At 49.3% G+C, this 22,841-nt stretch overlaps 1 protein-coding gene across 1 annotated transcript in view; it reads left to right on the top strand.

The window, feature by feature from the left end:
- znf219 (zinc finger protein 219) overlaps window positions 1-15,151 on the top strand; it is a gene marked incomplete at its 3' end in the record, with an annotated part of 99,329 nt that extends 84,178 nt beyond the window's left edge. Inside the window, exons 2-4 of the mRNA XM_084327786.1 lie at window positions 3,172-5,452; window positions 5,816-5,956; window positions 13,941-15,151. Of these exons, the coding sequence (XP_084183912.1) occupies window positions 3,172-5,452; window positions 5,816-5,956; window positions 13,941-15,151 (3,633 nt within the window). The remainder of the gene's footprint in view (window positions 1-3,171; window positions 5,453-5,815; window positions 5,957-13,940) is intronic.
- Between the last annotated feature and the right edge of the window lie 7,690 nt (window positions 15,152-22,841).

Here is a 22,841-nt window from a genome sequence, read left to right as displayed (position 1 = left end):
CTGGAGTCCGGTCCAGTCATTTAGTCATTCACACCTGGAGTCCGGTCCAGTCATTTAGTCATTCACACCTGGAGTCCGGTCCAGTAATTTAGTCATTCACACCTGGAGTCCGGTCCAGTAATTTAGTCATTCACACCTGGAGTCCGGTCCAGTAATTTAGTCATTCACACCTGGAGTCCGGTCCAGTCATTTAGTCATTCACACCTGGAGTCCGGTCCAGTAATTTAGTCATTCACACCTGGAGTCCGGTCCAGTCATTTAGTCATTCGCAATATAAGAAAGATCTAAAACAAAGAAAAAAAAACTCCAACTCACTCGAAACAGAGCCGCCAGATTAACTCTATTGTTCAATGCGCACAACCGTTTTTTCAAATGCACGGTAATCACTCACAGCTTCCCGTAGAGAAACGATTACAATAAAGTGTTCTGATCTTCTTCAGGAATGTCTTGAAACGACAAGAAACAGCAGCATTTTTCAGACCAAGTAGTAGAACATAACTCTCTGACCAGACAGGCCAGTTTAGGACGTCCCTTACCACTTAGACCTACTGTAGGACACATCTCCATTACAGAGCCATTACAGGATGGAGCTCTTTACCAAATCACGTTATTAAAACAAATACCAGATCCACTTTCAAGAAAAGCGAACGTCATGCAATTAACTGAATGAACGAAGAGTAAGTGATTAATTTAGCTTGCTGGTTGTTTTTGTTCTTCGTGAAATGGTTTGATGATGGAGGTGTCTCAGGCCACACGCGGTCGTTTGTCATGTCTTTTGTATGTAACATGACGTCTGAATGTATATCATGTTTATCATGTGTTTTGTATGTAACATGATGTCTGAATGTATACGTGTTCGTCATGTCTTTTGTAATGTAACGTGATGTCTAAATGTATATCATGTTTGTCAAACCTTGTAATGTCTGTGTCAGACCCCAGGAAGACCAGCTTATGAGGATCCCAATAAACTAAACAAAACTAAATGACAGACGAAAACAGGCTAACCGCACAAACACACCGATCGCTCTGTAGCGTCCTTAGATGGATACAAGCACACACTCATGCTGCACACGCCCACACTTATGGCCACAAAGGAAAGGTCACTTTAAAAATAGTATAGCAACAGTAACAGTGTATTGCACTACCAAAGGACCTAGCATGTCCTCCATGCTCTGTAAATAACTTATGTACAAATACCGAGATGCTCCACTATGTTACCTGTTTATTGCACAATGTTGTTTTATTGGATTCTATTATATGTTGTACTACTGTATTGCACATCGTTGCGGGCAAGACCACCCGCATTTCATTGTATACTTGTATGCCGTGACAAATAAAACTCTTGACTTGACTTGACATCGCCTCCTGTTGTGGATGGAATAGATGTAGGTGTGTGTGTGTGTGTGTGTGTGCGCGCGCACGCATGCATGCATCTGTGCAGCTGTTGATATGTGTGTTTGGTACATTTGTGTGTGTGTGTGTGTGTATAAAAATGACGAGATAAGATATTCCTTTATTGATCCCCTTGGTTAAATGTGGGCATCGTAGCAGCATGGGGGGGGGGGCTACAGGTATGGGCAGGGTAATAGTAGAAAGACATAAATATAGGCAATACAATTATAGTAAAGATAAAATTAAGCAGTGTAAACAATATAATTAACTCTGAATATAAGAATACATGTATGATCAGTAAATCAAAGGTGCAGATGACGGTCTGTATGCCCTATCAGCTAAATAATTAGAATCTGAATATATATACTATGAGCAAGTAAAGTAAACAGTATACACAGGTGCAGTATTACATAAGTTACCCCAACTGGCATGATATACGTCATACTCAGAGGTTAGGTGGGATGAGTCAGACATAGGTGGTAAGAGTCAGACACACTTAGTGGTCGGACATTCCTCATATGTGAGTGACTTTGCATCCAGTGCATCAGGCTACAGCTCTGATTAAGAGTTGCTACTGTATGACGGCACAGGAAGGGTGTGATGGGAAGTCCAAACATCTCGCGCCCATCCTGTTTTGGGACAGTTTGTGTCCTGCGGTGCCCTTACACACACACACACACACACACACACACACACACACACACACACACACGTCACACACACACACACACACACACACACACACACACACACACCTACACACACACGTCACACACACACACACACACACACACACACACACACACACACACACACACACACGTCACACACACACACACACACACACACACACACACACACACACACACACACACAGCACCTCAATTTCTAACAGAACGAGGAGGACATAATCCACGTACACAAACACACAGCCAGCCAGACGCACACAAACACACAGCCAGACACACACAAGATACAAGATACAAGAGTTTTATTTGTCACGGCATACAGGTATACAGTGAAATGCACACACACACACACACACAAACACACAGCCACACACACAGCCAGCCAGCCACACGCACACACACAGCCACACACAAACACACACACAGCCCCCCCACACACACACACACCTCACTTGTCCACCCGTACTGGCAGGTGTGTCTCTTCACCATGCAGAGGTCCACCTGCACAGAAACTGCAAATGAAGATGAAATAAGATACATTTTGTACACAAACGGACAGGCGTCGTCTCGGCGAGGCATGTTTTTGAGTAGATGCTTGATCGTTGCAGTTGCAGATAGATGCGGTTAGCATATTTTAACAGAACATTCATATAATGTTGAAATATTAAATCTTTTTTTTTTGTTTTTTTGTTTTTTGTTTTTGTTTCCAGAGGACCATAGGAGGAGTCCGTCACAGAAGTCTGTCGCACCTCCAATACACTCAAGAATGGCATAGAATTACAAACACTGCTGGTGAATCTCTCACACACACACACACACACACACACGCACACACGCACACACGCACACACGCACACACACACACTAACCTTTTCATACCAAAATCCATGCAATTTGAGCTGGTTTTACCATTATTTATTAATTTATTTATATCCAGATTCCCGATTATGAACTTACCCTTGATATAGTTCCCATAACAGTTGGCATGTTTCCTTGTCTGGTCAGGTCATGCCAAGTATTATATTACAATACTCATTCTCACTTCCTGTTGCTTCCTAAACTCGTTATGTTCTGTTCTCTCTCCCTCCAGAGAATGGATTCTCCTCCAGAGTGTGTGCTGGCTCTCTCCTGTGAGCTTCCCCTGTCTCCCCCCACCCTGCCCTCCCTGGACCACAGCCCCCAGGCCTCCTCTCCTCTCGCCCAGTCCGCCTTGCCCCTGTACAGCCCTTCCTTGGACAGCACGCCCTTCTTCCCCCTGTCGCCCTTCCACCTCCACCAGGACAGCAACCTCCACCATGATGAAGAAGAGGAGGAGGAGGAGGAGGAGGAGGCAGGCCTGGACGGGGTCCCTCCATCGCCTACCCCGGCCGTGGCTCTCTTCCCAGGAGGAGGAGGAGGAGGAGGGGGCCAGGACACCGGCTGCAGCCCCGGCATGGAGAGCTCTCCTCCGGCCATGCCGACCGCCCCACTGCCCGGGTTCGGAGCTCTGGAGCTGGCTCTCTCCTCGGGCCAGGGCGGCGGAGGAAGCTGCGGCGACGAGCTGGACCTCCAGTTGTTCCAGAAGGATTCCGTTATCGGGGTCACCCCTGGCATGGGAGGGGCCTCGTCAGGCCCCACCCTCAGGTTCCCCTGTCACGTGTGCGGGAAGCGGTTCCGGTTCCAAAGCATTCTGTCCCTCCACGCCAGGGCTCACAGTTTGGACCGCGACCGCCGGGCCTCAGCCCTGTACCGGACCGGTGTGCCCCCGGCGCCCCCGCAGCCGCACCACCTCAGCCTCCAACAGAACCACAAGGACGTGATCCAGAAGCACCACGGCCATCTGCAGAACCAGCGAGCGCCGCCGGCGTCTCTCATCCACAGCCTGCGAGAGGAGGAGGACGAGGATGAGGGCCTCCAGACGGAACAGACCTTCCTCCTGGATGGAAGCACCGCCCTGACACCCCCCCTGACGGAAGACCCCGTGTCCCTGACTTCTCCCTACTCCTCCTCCTCCTCCTCCGGAGGGGGTCGCGCCGTAGGGGAGGCTGCTCCTGCCGCGGCTGCCCCTGCGTTCCGCTGCCACGCCTGCAAAGGGAAGTTCCGCACGGCATCGGAGCTGACGCGCCACGTCCGCATCCTCCACAACCCTTACAAGTGCACGCTCTGCCCCTTCTCCGCCAGCCAAGAGGAGCGCCTGGCGTCCCACCTGCTGGAGTGTCACCCCGCACCGGAGGTCTCCTCCCCGCCACCCGCCTACACCCCCCCCAGGCCCGTTGTCGTCATCGTCGCCACCCCCGACACCCCGGTGCCTACCCCCACGCCGACGCCGACCCCCACGACCCCTCAGACGCCGGTGGCCACGTCGCCTACTCTGCCGGCCTTCCGCTGTGAGACGTGCGGCCAGCGGTTCACCCAGTCGTGGTTCCTGAAGGGCCACATGCGCAAACACAAGGACTCCCTGGACCACAAGTGCCAGGTGTGCGGCCGTGGCTTCAAGGAGCCCTGGTTCCTCAAGAACCACATGAAGGTCCACCTCAACAAGCTGGGACTGAAGGCCGGGCTGGGAGCCTTGGGGTTGCCAGCGGGAGCCGAGCAGCAGGCCAAGGGCCCCGCCAGCAGTCAGTCTCTCAACGCCCTCTACTCCAGTCTCCTGTTGGCCCAGCGAGGAGGAGGAGGAGGAGGGAGAGGGGGCCGAGGAAGATCGGAGCGGGACGGCGGAGGCCGTGGCGGGGTCGGCTCCAGCAAAGCGGCCATCCTGGGCTACCTGGGGTTGCCCGGCGATGGGGGCGGGGCCAGCTGCATGGAGAGGCTGCAGGCGGTGGCGCAGGTAGCCGAGATGGGGAGTGGCGGCGGCTCCGGGGGAGGAAGCAGAGGGGAGATGGTGGCGGCGGTGTCGGACGGAGGGGACCAGGCGGTCATGTGGCAGCTGGTGGCCCGCAGCCTGTTGGCCGCGCAGCAGGCTCAGCTGGCCCAGCAGCAGCAGAGGGCCCAGCAGAGGGGCCAGCAGCAGAGCCAGCAGAGGGGCCCGGCGCGGAGCTCCATCGTCGGGGACGCCGACCAGGCGGTCAGGGCCTACCTGGCGGGCCTGGACCCCAGAGAAGAGGCCGCCACGTCGGGGGCCGCGGGGGGGCCCTGGGAGTGCCCCGACTGCGGGAAGCTGTTCCGGAGTCTGCAGCAGGTGGTCGTCCACGCCCGTGTCCACACCCAGAGGCCACAGAAGGGAGGACGGGAGGAGGAGGGGAGCGGGAGTCGGAGAGGAGGAGGAGGAGGCGGAGGAGGAGGAGGAGGAGCGAGGGGAGGTGGTAGCGAAGTAAGGCAGGAGTCTAAACTGCTCAGCAGTGGGACACAGCAGCAAGCGGCAGGGTTTCCCTCCGTCGTCTCCACCTTCCAAGGTACAGTAACGTCCACTTCGTCTCAACAGTCCTCTGGGTTTGTTTACCCCAGTATGTTGTGTTGTTAGCCAAGTAGTATTTCATAATGCCTGCCTGCTGTATAATGAACGCTCTGTTACGTCTCTCTCTCTCTCTCTCTCTCTCTCTCTCTCTCTCTCTCTCTCTCTCTCTCTGTCTCTCTCTCTCTCTCTCAATCTTCTACTTTGTCTCTCTCTCACTCAATCTTCTACTTTGTCTCTCCCTCTCCCTCCCTCTCTCTCTCTCTCTCTCTCTCTCTCTCTCTCTCTCTCTCTCTCTCGCTCTCTCTCTCTCTCCCTCTCTCTGTCAAACACACGATGTATCGCTCCTCTGGTCACTCTCCAGGTGAGAGCGGCTTGTCGGTGGCACTACCTCCCGGTTCCACTAGGGAGCGTGTGCGTGGCACGGGTGTGAAAGACTGTCCCTACTGCGGGAAAGCTTTCCGCTCCTCACACCACCTCAAAGTTCATCTGAGAGTTCACACAGGTTAGAAATGACCTTTAGCCTCCAATAAACATGCCATCACCTACTGGGAAATACACACTGCTATTATCAACAGCATAGATATTCAAAGTTGTTTTAGATAAAAAAAATTTGGTTAGTTGGTAGTTTTGATTAGTTTAGTAGTAAGTAGTGAGGTTATTTTGTCCTGATTCAGATTGATTTGCTCATAAGTAGACAAAAAAGGTCGGGACCCTGTTTTGTGGGTTGCTGATCCACAAGCCCCATAGTATTGTATTCGGTCTACCTTCACATAGATCTCTCACGGGTGACGTATTTTCTGGCTTCTCCGGAGTCTTGAATGGACTATTAATAGATCGCTCCTCGTCTGTGCAGCTGTGGTCCCGCGAACAAAGCCTTCCAATATACGGTTCTCTCTCTCCGATAAAAGGGGGAAATATGGCTAAACTAGCTTGGCGTCACAGATCAGGTCACCACGGCGTCACTGCGCTCCTTCTCCACAACATCCGGTCATCTAGTGTTCAGCCATTCGGCTTTTAACCCTTTCACTGCCGCACTACCAAATGGTTTAACCCTTTCACACTGCGACAATACGGAAGGTTAACCCTTTCACTGCCACACGACAAAGGGTTAACCCTTTACTATCACACTACAGACGGTTTATGTAGTGTGATAGTAAAGGGTTAACCTTCTGTAGTGTGGTAGTGAAAGGGTTAAGAATCGGAACTTCAACAAAACGTAAAATCCTTTGATGCAACGCAATGTTCCCATTAACCCTTTCACTACCACACTACCAAAGGGTTAACCCGTTCACTGCGACAATACAGAAGGTTCTATTTCATTCTGGCCTCCGCTCAGCGTCAGTCTGCACGCACTTCACTTCGTGCACGAGCACTGAATAAAAAATTCCACAATGTACCTTTACATACCAACATTCGTCTGGCCACACCCCTATCCGCTTACCTTCATAAGCAGGTGTGTGGTCACCTACTCGCCTCCTTCTTCACTTTCACCACAAGGAAGTGCCTTCGGTAGATACCCACACTTGACGAGGTTGTTAGTTGAAGAAAGTTGATACGTGTTTAAATTTTTTCTTGTTTTTTTCTTCTCTCATATATTTCAAAAGAAAAAAGCTAAGTCATAATGTCTACCTCGGAGGGTTGCGCTCGCAACGCCACTCTTCACCAGCGGTTCTCCATTGCCGCCTCTGTTGTGCGTCTTGGAGCGGGGTTGAGGCCTCTCTCGTGGTCGGCAGCCACGCCCGGTAGGCGTCCGATGGATAGTTTGCCTCTCCAAGGAGCTGGTGCACCAGCGCCGTCTCCTGTGCGATGGCCTGGTTCCGGCTCTGGTTCCTCTGCTTCCGGGGGGTCGTCCGCTGTTGGGCGGCCGGCGCCTTTGGTTGCGGGGGATTTGAGACGCAAACTTTTTGCGTCAGCTCGCTCCCGTCGCAAGATGGTGGCTTGCAGATGCGAACGGCCTGGTTTTGGTGAGTTGCTGGAGCCGGATGAGGATGTGTCTGTCTCTACATGGCTGATGGAAACAGAGGACTACATGATAGAGGCGGACGGGTTCTTGTTTGAAGGCCCGGTGGAGACATGTCTCCCGCCCGTCCAGGTAACACTGGAGGGGGGTGAGATGTCTCCTTGGGGTTCCTCGTCCGCAGATGTTGGGTTAGAACCTCCGACTCGGCGGCGGGATGTCCTGCTATCAGCCACATCAGAATGTGGCTCCTTAACCAGTAGTCTGCTGCATGTGAGGGACGCGGGCTCGGAGGGGGAAAGTATGCAGGGGGAACTGCGTGCTTTGTTCCCCGAGCTCATGGCGGCGGCGGCAGTCGCAAACGGCATGCCGCTACCGCAGCCACTGCCTGTTCCTGTCCCTGACGATCTCATAGGTCATCTATGGCAACGTCGCCCGGTGAGAGGGGTGGACATTGTCTACCCATTTTTCCCTTCAATGGCGGCCTACGTCCGTCAGGGACAGGTGGTCTCCCACATCATGGGCCTTACTCCCGCCTACGTGCAAGTCACGCGGGTGGCGGGTTTGGTAGACGGCATGAAGGAGGGCGTGCCACGGCTTGATAGGCCGATGGCGGCGCTCCTTTGTCCTGAGGTGGTGTGGGAGCCGTTACGGAAGCCGGTTCCCCAAGGGAAATCGGCGAGGTGGTTGGCGTTTTGGAGCGACCAGTCATTTATCTCCGGGACACAATCTCTAGCTGCCACTTCCAACATCACGCAGCTGGCGAGATTCATGTCCGGGATATTGACGGGCGGCACGGAGCTGACTGATTTACAGCATGATCAGCTCGCCCAGTCGGCAGGAGCCATCCTGCATCTGATTCAGCCGCAGGCTATAGCCGCTGGGAAAGTGCGCGCCCTGGCCACTCTGATCCAGTGCCACCTTTGGCTGGAGCAGGCGCGTGTGCCGGAGAAGAAGAGGACTCCCCTTCTGACGGCACCCCTCTCCGAGGCTGGACTATTCGGGTCGGCACTGCAGCTGATGACCTCAACCTGCAGGGAGATGCAGGAGGAGCGCTCCGTGCTCCAGCCTCATTTCCCCCCGCCCGATGTTGCCGGTGGAGTCAGACGGCCGCCGCGTCGTCGAGGTTCCTCCGCCGTGGCCGCCGCTGCTACCACCGCCACTGCTGGACCTTCGGCGAAGAAGGCCAGGAGGAGAGAGGGCGCCTCCGCCACTGCAGCCGGCCCATCTACGCCCGGAGGTGACGGTAGGGATCGTTGAGACCAGCCGCCGATTGTTTACCGTCCCTCCGGGGCTCCACGGGGTGGAAAGCCCCGAGCGGCTTGTGGCAGGCGTCGCTAAGTTCAGTTGACTTTTTCCCTCTGTGGTCCCCCCCCTGTTCCCTTCCCGGCCCCACTATGATTTTTGTTGAAAAATAAAGAGTCCCTCCTAAGGAGGGACTGTATTTTTTGTTAACAAACTGTGTGTTTATTCACCAAACATATGATGGGGATGCAACGTGTGAATCTTTCGCTAGTATGGGTTTGATAGGAGGGCTAGATGTTACTTTCATGTTAGAGCTTAAGCAAGGCCTGCAGCCTACACTCGGTTGGAAAAGGTTTTTTTTCTGCCTCGACCTGAATCTTCACATAAAGGTAGAGGTTAGTTGTGTGCTCTGTTGCTTAAACAGTGATATTGAGCTGCAACACTATTGTGTTGGTTTGCAGTAATGCTCGTATGAAAACGTATCACGGCTCAGCCGCTCTCTCTCTCTATCAGATTTTCTGTGTCTTACAACATAGATACGGGTGTCGGGTTCACACATACACAACTTGGCCTTGCTATAAACCCTGTTCACAGATGTGTCTGTGGCTAGCGTGCATTGAATTAGCTTGCGCTATTCATTGGCATTGCTACTGAAGGTATCATATGGCTGTTGTGGTCATATGCGAGGGTTGGGCTTGCGAGGGGGTACCGGATAAACCCCTCCTTCCCTCTTCTGATTGGTCAGGGGGTTCTGGGACTCTCTTTTCATTCAGTCAGGGTCAAGCTGTTAGGCAGCTTGGCACGGGGGGGGGGGAAGGGTTTCCCAGACTCTGCACCTATCACAGGCGATTGAGTCTTGGGTTTCCCCCGTCATAGCAAACGTCACTAGGCACGTTTCTATTGGACGACTGCTTCCGTGAGTTAGACCCGTATGTAGGGTCTGTTGTTGTCAAGTTGTCAGGGCAGAGCGTAGGAACTTACTGTTCTACTATGCTCGATATACGTGTAACTTGAGTCGGTTGGTCACATGACTCAATGCTACCGTGACTTTTCAATCTATGGCTCACGTGGGAAGTCTCTCTGAGGAGTTCCGTCTCTCCTCTGTGGTGAGGGTGGCGGGATGTAAAAATGTAAAAAATTTTTACCCTCGGCTGCGTCACGTGGGATTCATGTCAGTCGGTGTTTCTTTCTTTTTTAATAAAAAAGAGTGGAGAATATGAAGCACGACAACCTTCTTGTTGTTCTCCCAGGCGCCTTGAAGGATCGATGTGGGGTCTGGTTAGACTGTCCATTGATGTGTTTTGGGTCCCGACGCATACATAGTGCTGGCTCGGGGTGTTTCTGTTAAGAATCATGCGGGAGGCTAGTACGCCTTGGTTGCTTGTTATTAAAACAGCGTTTTTATAGGGCAACTGGGATGGAGGATTTTTTCCTCTTCCGAGAGCCTGTTACTGGGTCTCGACGGATTCTCGTTCATATCTGGGGGATGTTAACGGAATAGATCAGAACATAGGTAGAGGGGTCTCACGCCCTTGGGGTGGGCCACTGAGCACGGTATAAATAGGACCGTCTGGGTGGCGCCCTCTTTTCATGTTTTAGATCAACACGCATACCTGCCCCCTCTCCTGGAGTGGGCATGTCGGCGTGGTTAGGGCACGGGACTGGTTCTGGTCGCACTGGTCCAGGTCAGTTAACCCGTTGTCCGCCGGGGATGCAGATCTGCTGTTCTGGTACCCTGAGGGACTTGTGTTTTTTTCGGGGGGAAAAATGCCGGGTCGACCCGGGTGTCACGGGGTTAGGCGTTATGGAGACCCTTTGTTGGGTACACGTTGTACCTGGCACTGTTATAAGGGGCTGGTTCTCCTTTCTTTCGCTCCTCTCTCACGCATGGCGAAGAGGGGGCTGTTGGGGTGGTCTTCTGGACCTCCTCTGGTAACCCTGTGTGCTTCCCGAGCCGCCGGGCCCGGTCCGAAGTAATGTTTCGTTGAAATCGTAGGCCTGGGATAACCCCTTCTTTTCTTGAGGGGTTATAGGAACAACCACCGTATGTGGTACCAAGAGGGTGGTTGATTCCCTGGTGTGTTGGAGCAGAGTCAACTCCCGGGTTACCCGGTTGAGTGTGCCCCTGCACGTTCATGACGTCTGCCAATCGTGTCAGCCTTCTCTGCCTCGACCCCTCTGGGTGGTTTTTTTTTTATGGAGGCTTTGTCATGGTGCGCAACAACGCCAGCATACGCCCCTTCCGCCGGGGGGGCTGTTTTCAGGTGACCCCTTTGGCGCCTGTCTCGTCTGCAGTGCTCCAGGCTCGGGTCTACAGCCTGTTGCCTGGTTTCCCCGGTGCGCTGCCTGCTTCCGTTGGTTAACCTTTTGAATGCTTTACGGCCATGCTGACTGCCTGTGTTGCAGGGTCAGTGTGCCAGGCGGTGTACTATTGGGGGGAAAGGGCCCGCTCTTGGAGGGGCCCTGTCCGAATACGCTGCCGATGTGGGGGGCGGTGTCACTAAGTGACCGCCTGGTGGGGTCTTGATGCCTGGCGTCATTGACCTCTCCGGGCCCCCCTTTTTCCAGGGGATCCAGTCCCTTCAGTGGGTCTGGGTCTTCCTTCGCGCTCCGCTGCTACGGCCTTGCCACGGGGTTGAGTTGCTCTTGACCCCGTGATTTTGGGGGCAGTAACGAGGGTTGTTCCTTCCGTTCGTTCCCTGGTGGCATGCGGGTTGTGCGTGTGCGTAGTCGTGGGGTCAAGCCACGATCTGCTCACCCTGTGCGTTGAGTTTCTTGAGTTCCTCTTCGCACGGTCGGATCCGTCTCCCTCCCGTCCTCCAATAGGGAGGGTATCCCTCCATTAGGGAGGGTCGGGGGGCTCGGTCCTCCCCGGTCTGATGGTTGTGGGGGGCCTCAGCGGGGTACATTTGTCGAGCTTCTGGCTTCCGCTCAGCTCCTCTTGTGCAGACTGACGCTGAGCGGAGGCCAGAATGAAATAGAACGTAAGGTTATGTATATAACCAAGTTCTATGAATTCTGGTGACGCTCAGCGTCAGGACGGCACTGCGGCCCTTGATCTCGCCTTGTGGTGAAAGTTTGGGAAGGAGGCGAGTAGGTGACCACACACCTGCTTATGAAGGTAAGCGGATAGGGGTGTGGCCAGACGAATGTCGGTATGTAAAGGTACATTGTGGAGTTTTTTATTCAGTGCTCGTGCACGAAGTGAAGTGCGTGCAGACTGACGCTGAGCGTCACCAGAATTCATAGAACTTGGTTATATACATAACCTTACGTTAACCCTTTCACTGCCACACGACAAAGAGTTAACCACACATTCGGCATGACTGGTAAACGGGAAAGAAAAAGACGCTTAATTTCTTAATTTTTGTTTTTGTTGTTTTCAAGTTTCAAGTTTGTTTATTATTTGTCACAATAAAATACATGTACTTTACGGTGAAATGCTTGGTTCTGTATGAGCCCCTGAGAGTGTGCTTCATACAGTAAAAAAGTAAGTAAAAAAGTAAGTAAAAGAGGAATATACAATAATAATATACAATACAATTATACAATCTAAAGTACAACCTAAGTACAATCTAAGTACAGTGAGTAAAAAACAGTGAGGTACAAAGGTATGCACCGGGGATTGTCATAAGAACTTGAACGCTATTGCAAGGCTTTCATGATATAACGGCTTACTTATACAATACGTCCTGTATCCATTTTAATCAACCCACATTTGAGTCCCAACACCGGTCTTTGAAGAACATCAAAAAGACAGAAATACGACTCTTCTCAAATGTGTTTTTAATACTGACGGGAGAGAGCAAAATGACAGTCTGCCGCCAAACAATCAATATGTTTTGGCACATGAACTCTCTGACAGGGAGGCGTAGGATCTAAATTAAAACTCCCACACACCGTCTTTATTAAGGGTCCATATTTGCCTGTCAATCTGAATCATTAATTGTATTAACTAGTGTTACTAATATAATATAGTATTACATAATATAAAGTAAATATATACAAAATAGGGCGGGTTTGAGATAGGTAAATTGCTGAACCTGCCGCCAACATTTTAGCAGTCAAAAAAGTAGTTTGAGCGTAACTACGTACTGGTTCAGATGATGTATTTGCCGAGAGTCATGTTGAATATCTACTCAGTATAACATAGTGAGAAGATGACTTCATTGTCGCTGTACACAAGGCAATTTAAATGTATCTGTTCCCATATTCCTCCTATTTTACATACTCACAGTCTCCCACGCGGAGGTCAGAGGTCAGATGCAGGGTCGCCCGCAGTGCAGTGCAGCGGTTTGGAGGTTCAGGGTCTCAAGGGCACTTCAACGTAGATATAATACCAGCCACCCCTCAGTCACCAGCTCACAGCTGGAATACACCCTCCTGTTGGTGCCCGGGGATTCAAACCAGCGATCTTCCGGTTACTGGTGGTCGTCCTCTTTTTACCTCTTGGCCATCCTCCCCTGTCATAGTTGTGATGTTATTCACCATAACATACTGTACTCATGTACTATTTCTGGATCCTGCTGACGGGTGATTAACCACAAGATCACAAAAAAAAAAGCTGAGTCAGTAAATTAAGTCAAAAGTGTTAAGATATCCTTGTGCTCTTTGACATGACAGGAGCATCACAATCCCTGATCTCATCCCATTATTATTATTATCCATTTCGGCAACAAAGTCGAAGTGAGATTGATATCTCCTTTTTCATTTAAAGTATCTGGATTCATGATTAGATGATTTTTTCTTTATACATCTCATATTACTTTGGTTGTTCTTGTGTTTATGCTTTTGACCTTTTCTCTGGTTGTTGTGATTCCAAACCTGATGCCAGTGTTTCCTTATGGTGCGAAACCGTTGTTTGTTCAGTCAGTGATGGAATACTGCCACCTCGCTGTGGACATGTGCAACTGCGCTCCCCAGAGTAGAATAATTCCAAAACCTTACATTCACATTAACATGGTTATTATATGTTGTGTTTGATTATATTTGTGTATTATGGTTTTCTAATAAATAGTTTATAACTGCAAATTGTCAAATTAAAATATTACATTCTTATCAATCATTATATGCATAAATCAAATCAAATTCATCCATCCATCCATCCATCCATCCAATGGACCCATCTCAAACCCTGCCCTCTTTTCTTGATCCTCCAATCACAACGGTTGCTTTCCTCGGAACAGGTTGAGATTGGGAGGATCGATAAAAGAGGGCGGGGTTTGAGATGGGTCACGTCTCCTACAGTACGCTAATCGACCTGTCGCTCATCTCCCCTGTTTAGGTGAGAGGCCCTACAAATGCCCCCACTGTGACTACGCCGGCACTCAGTCTGGCTCCTTGAAGTACCACCTCCAGAGGCACCACAGGGAGCAACGCAACGCCCTGTCGGCCTCCTCCTCCTCCAACAGCTCTTCCACCAGCCTCACCTCCTCCAGCAACACCCTGGCACCCGGGGCTCCATCACGCGGGGAGGTGCTGGTCAAGCAGCGTCGCTCCCCGGTGCTCACCCACGGCCCGGCCGCCCGAGGCCCGACGGAGAGCCCCTCTCCCAGGCACGGCCAGCAGCCCTGGCTCCTGGGCTTGCCGGACCAGAGGGAACACCAGAAGGCCTTGGCGGCTCTGCGGGACGTGGACTTGGAGACCCAGTATAGGTATCTGTCTGGGGTGATGGGGGCGCTCTACCAGGGAGGGATGGAGGGAGGCTGGATCAGGGAGTCTCCCCCGCCGAAGGCGCCCAAAGTGTCCCGTCGCAAGCCCCTCACCACCAGCCGCATGGTGCCGCCGTCCAACGGAAGCGCCAAGGAGGGCTCCGTGCGCTCTGCCCAAGATGGCGGGTTTGAGCCCCTGGATCTGTCCCGCCGGCCCTCCCCTGGAGGAGGGGGACTGGAGGAGGATGGAGTGGCGAGCGGAGGGGAAGGCGGAGGCGGTGGAGGGGACGGAGGAGGGCTGGGGGTCACCCTGAGCCAGTGTCTCTTCTGCCCCTTCCGGACCTCCTCGGCGGAGCTCATGTCCATGCACCTCCAGGTCAACCACACCAGCAAGTCCAGGCGCAAGAGGAGCTCCTCGGCCGCCCTGGACGACAACCGACCCGCCAAGCTCCCCCAACCCCCCCAGGCGGACCGCCCGGACCCCGACCCGCTGGCCGCGTGGAGGCAGGCGCTCAGAGCCCAGACCCACAACGGGCGGCTCTCCGAAGACGGGGCGGCGGAGCGGCCGGAGAACAGCTTCAACCATCAGGCGTCGGACCTGGCCTCCGCGTCCAGGAACCTGAGAGCCGGTCTGGTCCTGGAAGACATGGCGGAGGAGGAGGAGGACGAGCAGGAGGAGGAGGAGGAGGAGGAGGAAGAAGAGGAAGAGGAGTTGGAAGCGACAGGGGAGAACAGCAGTCTAGGGGATTCACCCAGGGAGGATCTGAGGATGCCCCTCTCTCTGTCACCTGCCCTGGCTTCCGACATGCAGAGGGAGGGGGGGGGGGTGGCAGACGCAGTATAGAGAAGAAGGAGGGGTACCGGGGGGGGGGGGGGGGGGGGGGGTCTAAACAACACTTCAAAAGAAGGTAGGATGGCATTAAGGAAGTGTTAGGAGGGTTAAAGGTCAAGTGGATTCACAATAGTTGCTCTCTTCTGCTCTCGTCATCATCGTTCAAGGCTCTCGGCTTTTGGATCTTTTAGGGCTTAAAACTGAGGATCAAGACAAAGCAAGAAGTTCACATCTTAAAGGAATTCCACGGCATCCTTTTTCCCCACTCCAGGGCATCTGTACTTTATTATTTCTTTTTTATATGATTTTCTTTTTCCTACTTCAAATATTCCCATCCAATCTTGAGAGTGTGTGGTCCTCTAAATTCCTCTCCCAACTAAATATCCCGACAACTACAAAGCAGTACGAGCCTTTTTATCTGCAGTACTTTTCGAGGCCCTCTCTCTCTCTCTCTTCTCCCACCACTCCCATATCCAACCCAAGAGGGCTACTGTGATGATTGAGATGGCCACCTCTCGCTGCTGCCAGTGTTAAAGGAACGTGGGGGGAAATGAACTGAAGCGCCATCATTCCGCAGATGCCAAGCATTTATCCAACACTAATAATTTATATCCCCAGATTACTGTACTGTTAAAAAGAAATGTGGATCTAGTGAAAACCAGCTGGGAGGGGGGGGGGGGGGGGGGGGGGGGGGGGGGCTGGCTGGCGTCCTAACTAGACACTCTGTGAAAATAGATCCAACCCTTCGGGACGTTCTGGCCCACGACGGCGAATCGCGGGTTCCTGTCGCAGAAACGATGGCGACGGAACCGTCCGGAAGACTTTCAAGATGTGAGCGTAAAGTTCAGTCTTTCTCTTAAGAGACTGACAAAGACAACCATTCCAGATAGTGTGCTTCTGACAATGATAACAACCCCCTTACTGTACATCACTGCCTTGTTTTGACTTAAAAAAGAAAAAAAGAAAAGTGTAACTAGAAGATTGTCCAGGAGAGCGAGAGAAACAAGACTTTTGTGACGTTTGTTTTTCTTCAGTTAGTGCCTGTTTATGTATGTCGTCGAGGGAGTCTCTAGTATGCCTGTGTATCAAGGCTCCATAGGTCATTATATCTGAATATACAGTTTAAAAAGATATAAGTATATTTGTTGAAAATGGTTCAAGGGCGTTGTGAATAGTTAAGTAGTGCTCCTACTTAGACGCCACACTGCTAGTGTCGCCTCAGCGCGGGCAACGGCCTCCCGGTCCGGTGGCTCACCTTGAGGAATGAGAAATTAGCGGGAGGGGAAATAGCGCGAGATATACAAATGATAACGACGGAAGAGGTCGAAAGTTCAGTGTTTACAGCGGGTAGCGCGTTGCCGCGGCAACTTAAAGTCACAGCGGACACCCGCGGGATGAAGACTTCCCCAATGTCGTTCGGGGGGGGGGGGGGGGGGGGGGGGGGGTTCACGAGAATGTGGCACCTTTATCGTGAACACAATCAGCTGACACGTCCGCGAGAGACTGCGACTTAGCGCCTGCGTTGAGGGGGAGGGGAGGGAGGGATGGGTGATCAGTATCATTTCACTCTGCTATAAAAAGAAAAGAAAAAAGACATGGAAGAAAGTGGAAGGAGGACGGTGGAGAAAGGAGAGCTCCCCGCCCGACGGGACTGAACTGGAGAAGCGAAGTGGACTCTTGGGGGGCGGGGGTCTTTTAGACCGCGAGATTAATTTCACTCCCTTCTTCCTGTTGCTCTTTTTTCAAATCTTTTTTTTCCCTTAAGAAAATAAAATGGTAGGAGAGTAATCATTAAAACACTAACAAATTCATAGACATCCCAGTAGAATATGTGTAGCTTTTGAAAACGGAAACAAAGAAAGAAAGAAAGAAAGAAAGAAAGAAAGAAAGAAAGAAAGAAAGAAAGAAAGAAAGAAAGAAAGAAAGAAAGAAAGAAGGAGAAAAAAAGACAGAAATATATGTTTTATGTTTTTATCTTAATTTGAAGAGGCTTACGGAGAAAGAAAGAAAAAAAAAAGTTATGAATATAGGTGATAATGATTCTAATGTTTGTGAGCTAAGACTAGTCGGAATGTCTATACAGAGCACTGTGCAAGGTTTGAGTTCCCAAAGTAGTCGTCTTTATTTTGACTTTATCAATAGACCAAACCTTTTTCAATTGAAAATCGTCACTTTTTCTTTTGTTGTTCTGAGTGTAAAGCTGTGGTTTCAATCCATCCGCCCCTATCGGTGATTGCATCAATTAAGCAATTAATGAATCATTCAATCAATCGATCGACCGATCGGTACGAAGCGACTGCATTGGTTGTTTTGAGGAAGTTAAGAGACTCAAATCTTATCATATAATATTATTTTTTGCCTAAACATTATCAACCTGATCTACTGCTGCAATTACTATTCAATATCACATAGAATATCGAGAATTGTAATGGTTTTTAAATACTTTCCCAAAAAAAAATTCTAATCTGTGATGGTAATATCCCTTAACACGATTGGACTGATTTAACGACCGCCCTCTCGTCCTGCCACCTGGAACGGGGTAACGTTAGCCAACGATTGGGACCACCGCCTTACGTCATTTCCTTACTGTACATTAATGTGTTTTAATTTCCTCTTTAGAGCACCTTATGAGTTGTTGTTTTCCTTCGTGAGAAGTCTTTTAGTGGTGTCTCCCCAGCTACTACTGTCAACACCACCGTGCCTTCCGTTTCAAGCACTTCCTGGTGTATTTTGTAAAACTCACCAAAAGCACTTAGCCTATATCTATACACACACTCTCTCACATTCTCTCTCTCTCCCATTCTCTCTCTCTCTGCAGTTCCACTCGCTCCCTTCTCGCCCTCTTCACCTCCCTCTTTATGACGTCTACCTGCGTTTCCTTTTTTCTCCTGTCTTACACCTCCTCCCTGCCTTACACCAGATTTAACCCTCTAATTCAGGCCGCTTGGCCTTAAAACGAGGCCACTAGGCCTGATTATGTTCTAGCGTAGCTAGAGACTCAAGACAAGGGAATACTTAGCCCCCAAAGCCAGGAAGCTTAATTCATTGTAGATCTAGGGTAACGCTACTTTGGGTCTCACTACTAACCCTTGGCAAACCAAAGCCCCAACACTGAAAACAATGTTGTATTTAATCGTGTGAGGTGCCAAAACAATGTCCCCGGCGACACTAAAACCTGTATCAATCAACTTACTGTGAGAAGACGTAATTATTTTCCTATCCTCTCTTCCTTCTCTCCTTTGTGTTTCATCCTTTCCTCATCAGCCTCTCTTGCTACCTTTCTTCTCCCCCCTCCCCTCTTTTTTGTGCTTGCTCTGACTTAGCGTCGCCCTTGCGTCCATAATCTGTCTGTCTGTCTGTGTCTCTCTCTCTCTCTCTCTCTCTCTCTCTCTCTCTCTCTCTCTCTCTCTCCCTAGCACCACTTGAAGGTGACGTGTACTATCTGGTATTGAGGCCTTTATTAGAGTTTTATTTCAGTCTGTGTGATGTTCGTTCGATGCCGTTGAGATGGAAAAATGCTCTTCTTATAATGATAATTATTATTGTTTTTGGCATTATGGAGAAAACACATGAAAGTCAAAAAAGAAGAAAAAAAAAAAGCTAAAGAAATGTGTTGTTGAATGTTGTACAGATAGCACTAGAGATGTTGTGTTTTTTTTTCTTTCTGTTTTTTTTATGAGAGCACAAACACGATGGTCCCTCCCACTCCTCCCATTGGCAGATGGGAATAAAATGGCCTGCCAATCACTATATGCTTCAAATGACACTCTTCGAATCCTCTTCCAGCTGAAAGGCTCTTTTAATTGAGGCAGAATACTTAACGCGCTCTGCTTAATTAGTTTGAATGTAAACAGGCCAGTAATTAAAACCTGATTCCCAAATATTTCTGAGGAGAAGAACGCTGCTCTGAACAGGCTTGTGAACATCGAGCTGGTGTCCGTGGCTGTTGCTTCCTTCTCGTAAAGTTGCACTTGTTTTCTCCCGAGTACATATTAGGCTAACAGGCGTGTGGAAATTGCACCTTATCCCCTGAACCTGCGGGGTCAGACGTTTCTAAAGAAATTGTTCCGATTATTTAGAATGAATTCCATTGGATTGAGATTCCTGTGCAGCAGGTTGATGGGACCTGTTCCCCTGCAGTGAGCTGGAGAGGGGCCTCTGGGTTTGGGCTCTTGTGTAGTTGACTGCCATTGCAGTGAGGGAAATACTGACCTAACATAGTAGTGACTAATATGACTCTGTGGACAGATAAAGAAAAAAAAGAAGAAAAAGGAGAAAAAAAACACATTAGAAATAAATAAACACAAACCAAATAATTTGAGTCTCCTTTTTATCCGTCTGTCTGAAGTAACGATGATAATTTTTGTGTTTGTGTCGGGTTCAATCGACCTATCTCTCAAATGCTCTTTTCATGATCAGGAAAAGAGGGCAGGGTTTGAGACGGGTCAATTATTACGTACAGTACGCTATGAAAGTATAATCACAATAGGGAGGTGTAGTCTGACGTCACTTTAGTTTCCCGCGCGGTCCACCCGTATAGGGATTTATCATTGGGAAAATATATGTATAAAATGTATCGGCTATTGTAATAATTCTGCCTCACGAACATTGGCAAGCTTTCCATTTTTGCACAGAATGAGTTCTCTTCTATCACTAACATTATTGTTTAAACATTTTTGGTTGAAATAAAATTATACGTAATTATTTTACGATTAATTGCGAATTGTTTCATGTTGAGCTATAGATTGTGGATGAATACACACAGAAAGGTACACCATGCCAATGTTCATGCTTTATTTGTTTTAAACGAGACGATTTAGAAATGTGTCCATTGGAAATACATTGCAATTTCAAGTGAGGTGGACCGGCCAGAAACAACAATGATGTAACCACTACACCTCCCTATAGATGGTGAGTTATAATGTACAGAAAGGTTTGAAAAGATGGGGGAACAAGCTCTCGGGTTGCCCTCTGCATTCCCCAGATCGAATCCATTTTCCCTTATCGAGATTGATTAATTCAATCTTTATTTAATCTCAAGGGATCACAGAGAGCAAGCTCTCGTACAAGGCCGTCGAGAAGATGCCGTGATTATGATTATAGATGATTGTGATGGATAGGAGTACGTCTTCGGCAGGGCTGCTAGAAACGCTGGGGCCCTTGAGAAGGTGCTGGTCCAAGACCACAGGACTAGAAGAAGGCCCCTTAAAGGAACATGACAACTTTTTTTGCCATCTTCCCCAGAGTCCGTCAAGAAGACGGGTCCCCTTCTCGTCTCTGAGCCTGCAGTACAGAGACGGAGACCTGGAACACACTAGCTAGTCTACATGATGACTGGGAGTGGATACGGACCATTAGCCCAGTGGTTCCCAAAGTGGGGGTCGCGAGATGATTTCCAGAATATTGATAAAAAAATTCAATTATAATATAATTTTTTTTGTATTCAGTCAGGCCACTGAACTTAGAAGCAGGCCAGGCCAGTGTTTCTAGTTGCAGCGGCGTGATGGTTAGATAACCTAGGTGGGGAACAACCAGGAGATCACTGCAACAGGAGGTAACGCAGTCTAAACTCACACAAGTTGGAGAACTATCTCTCTCTCGCTCTCACACACAAAGAAAAAACAAAAAATCCATCAAAACCAGTGTTGTTGCAAATTATTGACGCATGCTAGACTAATAATCCCCCCCCAGAAGAATCTACTTTGCATTTGATATATTGCAAATATTTCACTTTTTGTGTGTGTGTGTTTTTTTTTACAACATTTGTGATGCCATCACACACACTGGCATTTAAAGGATACAAATAAAAAAATTCCTGCACCAGAATGCAGAAAATTAAGTCTTTGTAACAAAAATATTCCTGGTGGGGGACCCCCAGACCCCCTGCTTAAAAAGTGGCCTGACTGGGGCTATATTTCGCACTATATTTCCTGGCCTGAATGATTTCCCCAGTCCGGCCCTGGTTAAAAGCCTCCAATGCTTATTAGTGCGTGTGCGTTTGAACATTTGCATGTTTCAACCATACATATATATATATATATTTTTTTTTATACCACCCCTATAATAGTTGGGGCTCTCTGACACCGTTATTTCGGGGGTCGCGGCCTGAAAACTTTGGGAACCCCTGCATTAGCCTACCATCAAAAGTAATGAAATACACTTTCCAACAACTCCAAAACTCTTATGTACATGTTGTCTTGTGTGTAGTTACCACGTGTAGAAACAACAGCCTCGGCCCATTCCTCCGCCTTCCTGCCGCTCCGCTTCTAGAACCTGTGGTTCTTCTGTAGATCCTGGTTCAGATGGATCAGGTTCTAGATCTTGGGTTTGTCCAGAAGTCATCATCATCACCTTCCTCTCTTACAGAACCGTCCATGATCAGCAGTCGTTCTCCTGTAGGTCAGCCGGTCACATGGGTTTTGTTGACAGAACTTACAACAGGGATTCAGAGGTGCTGCAGCATATCACTGCACCCGGCCGGTGGTTGTTAGTCAAGAAGATTGTCCGTACTATGTATCTGCTTCAAAAACTTCAAAATCTAATTTTTACATAGTTATTTCTGCACATGGTAAATACACAAGACAACAACATGTAAATAAGACTGTTTTGGAGTTGTTTCGTTACTTTTGACGCTAAGCTAATGGTCCGTATCCACTTCCAGTTGTTGTGTAAACTAGCTACCGTGCTGCAGGTCTCTCTCTCCCTCTCTCTGTACTGCAGGCTCAGAGATGAGAAGGGGACCTACTTCTTGTATGACTCTGGGGATGACAGCAAATAAGGACATTTCTCAAAAGGTTGGCGTGTTCCTTTAAATCAAGACCGCTTTGGTCTGAGTCCAAATTCATCTCCCTCCACTTGCTTGGTCTCGGTGTAGAGCTATTCCTTCTGCACTGAGAGTTGAGTTGACTTCATCCAAGAGTCTCCACCTCTCACACTAGTGTGTGTGTGTGTGTGTGTGTGTGTGTGTGTGTAGACATACGTTATAGTAGTAGTAAATGGTAAATGGCTGCTTTTTTATATAGCGCTTTTATCCAAAGCGCTTAACAATTTGTTACTCACATTTGACCCCCTCACTCACACATTCACACACCGACGGCGGAGGCAACCATGCAAGGTGCCAACCTGCTCATCTGGAGCGGGAATTGAACCGGGAACCTCCGGATTGCCAGGCGACTGCTCTACCTCCCGAGCCACTGTCGCTCATCACACAATACAATATACACAATCATTCCAAACTGTCAACAGTCTTTCATTTTGGCAGTGACTGAAAAGGTACAGGCTGAAGCATAATGTGTATATATTCTATAACAAAATAAAACATTCACATTTGTAACCCTCAAAAATAGCTATACAAACCATTTAAAAAAAACAGAACCAGCTAATTGTGTATATCAGAATTGTTCCACAACCCCAACAATATAAATACATCTCCTTTTGATCCCTTTCTTAGCTTTTTGAACAGTATCTCAGTTATCAGTAACGCATCTCTCGAATCACATTTTCTCTCCTGCATTGAAAGACACCTTTGCACACAGTCCTGGAGTGACTTTGCTTTAGCTCTACATTATCTCACCGTGCTGGACCTGTCTTTAACCCGTTAATGTCCACAGTGGAATTGTAAACTTTGATTTGCAGCTTGGAGTACGAGCTGAGATTAGGACAAAAATAACTAGGCCACAAGTTTTTTTCAACATCTTTTCTT

The sequence above is a fragment of the Notolepis coatsorum genome, assembly GCF_963971535.1.
Source record: "Notolepis coatsorum genome assembly, chromosome: 13".
In the NCBI taxonomy this organism is placed as follows: domain Eukaryota; kingdom Metazoa; phylum Chordata; class Actinopteri; order Aulopiformes; family Paralepididae; genus Notolepis; species Notolepis coatsorum.
This window is presented reverse-complemented; position numbering and strand designations above follow the sequence as displayed.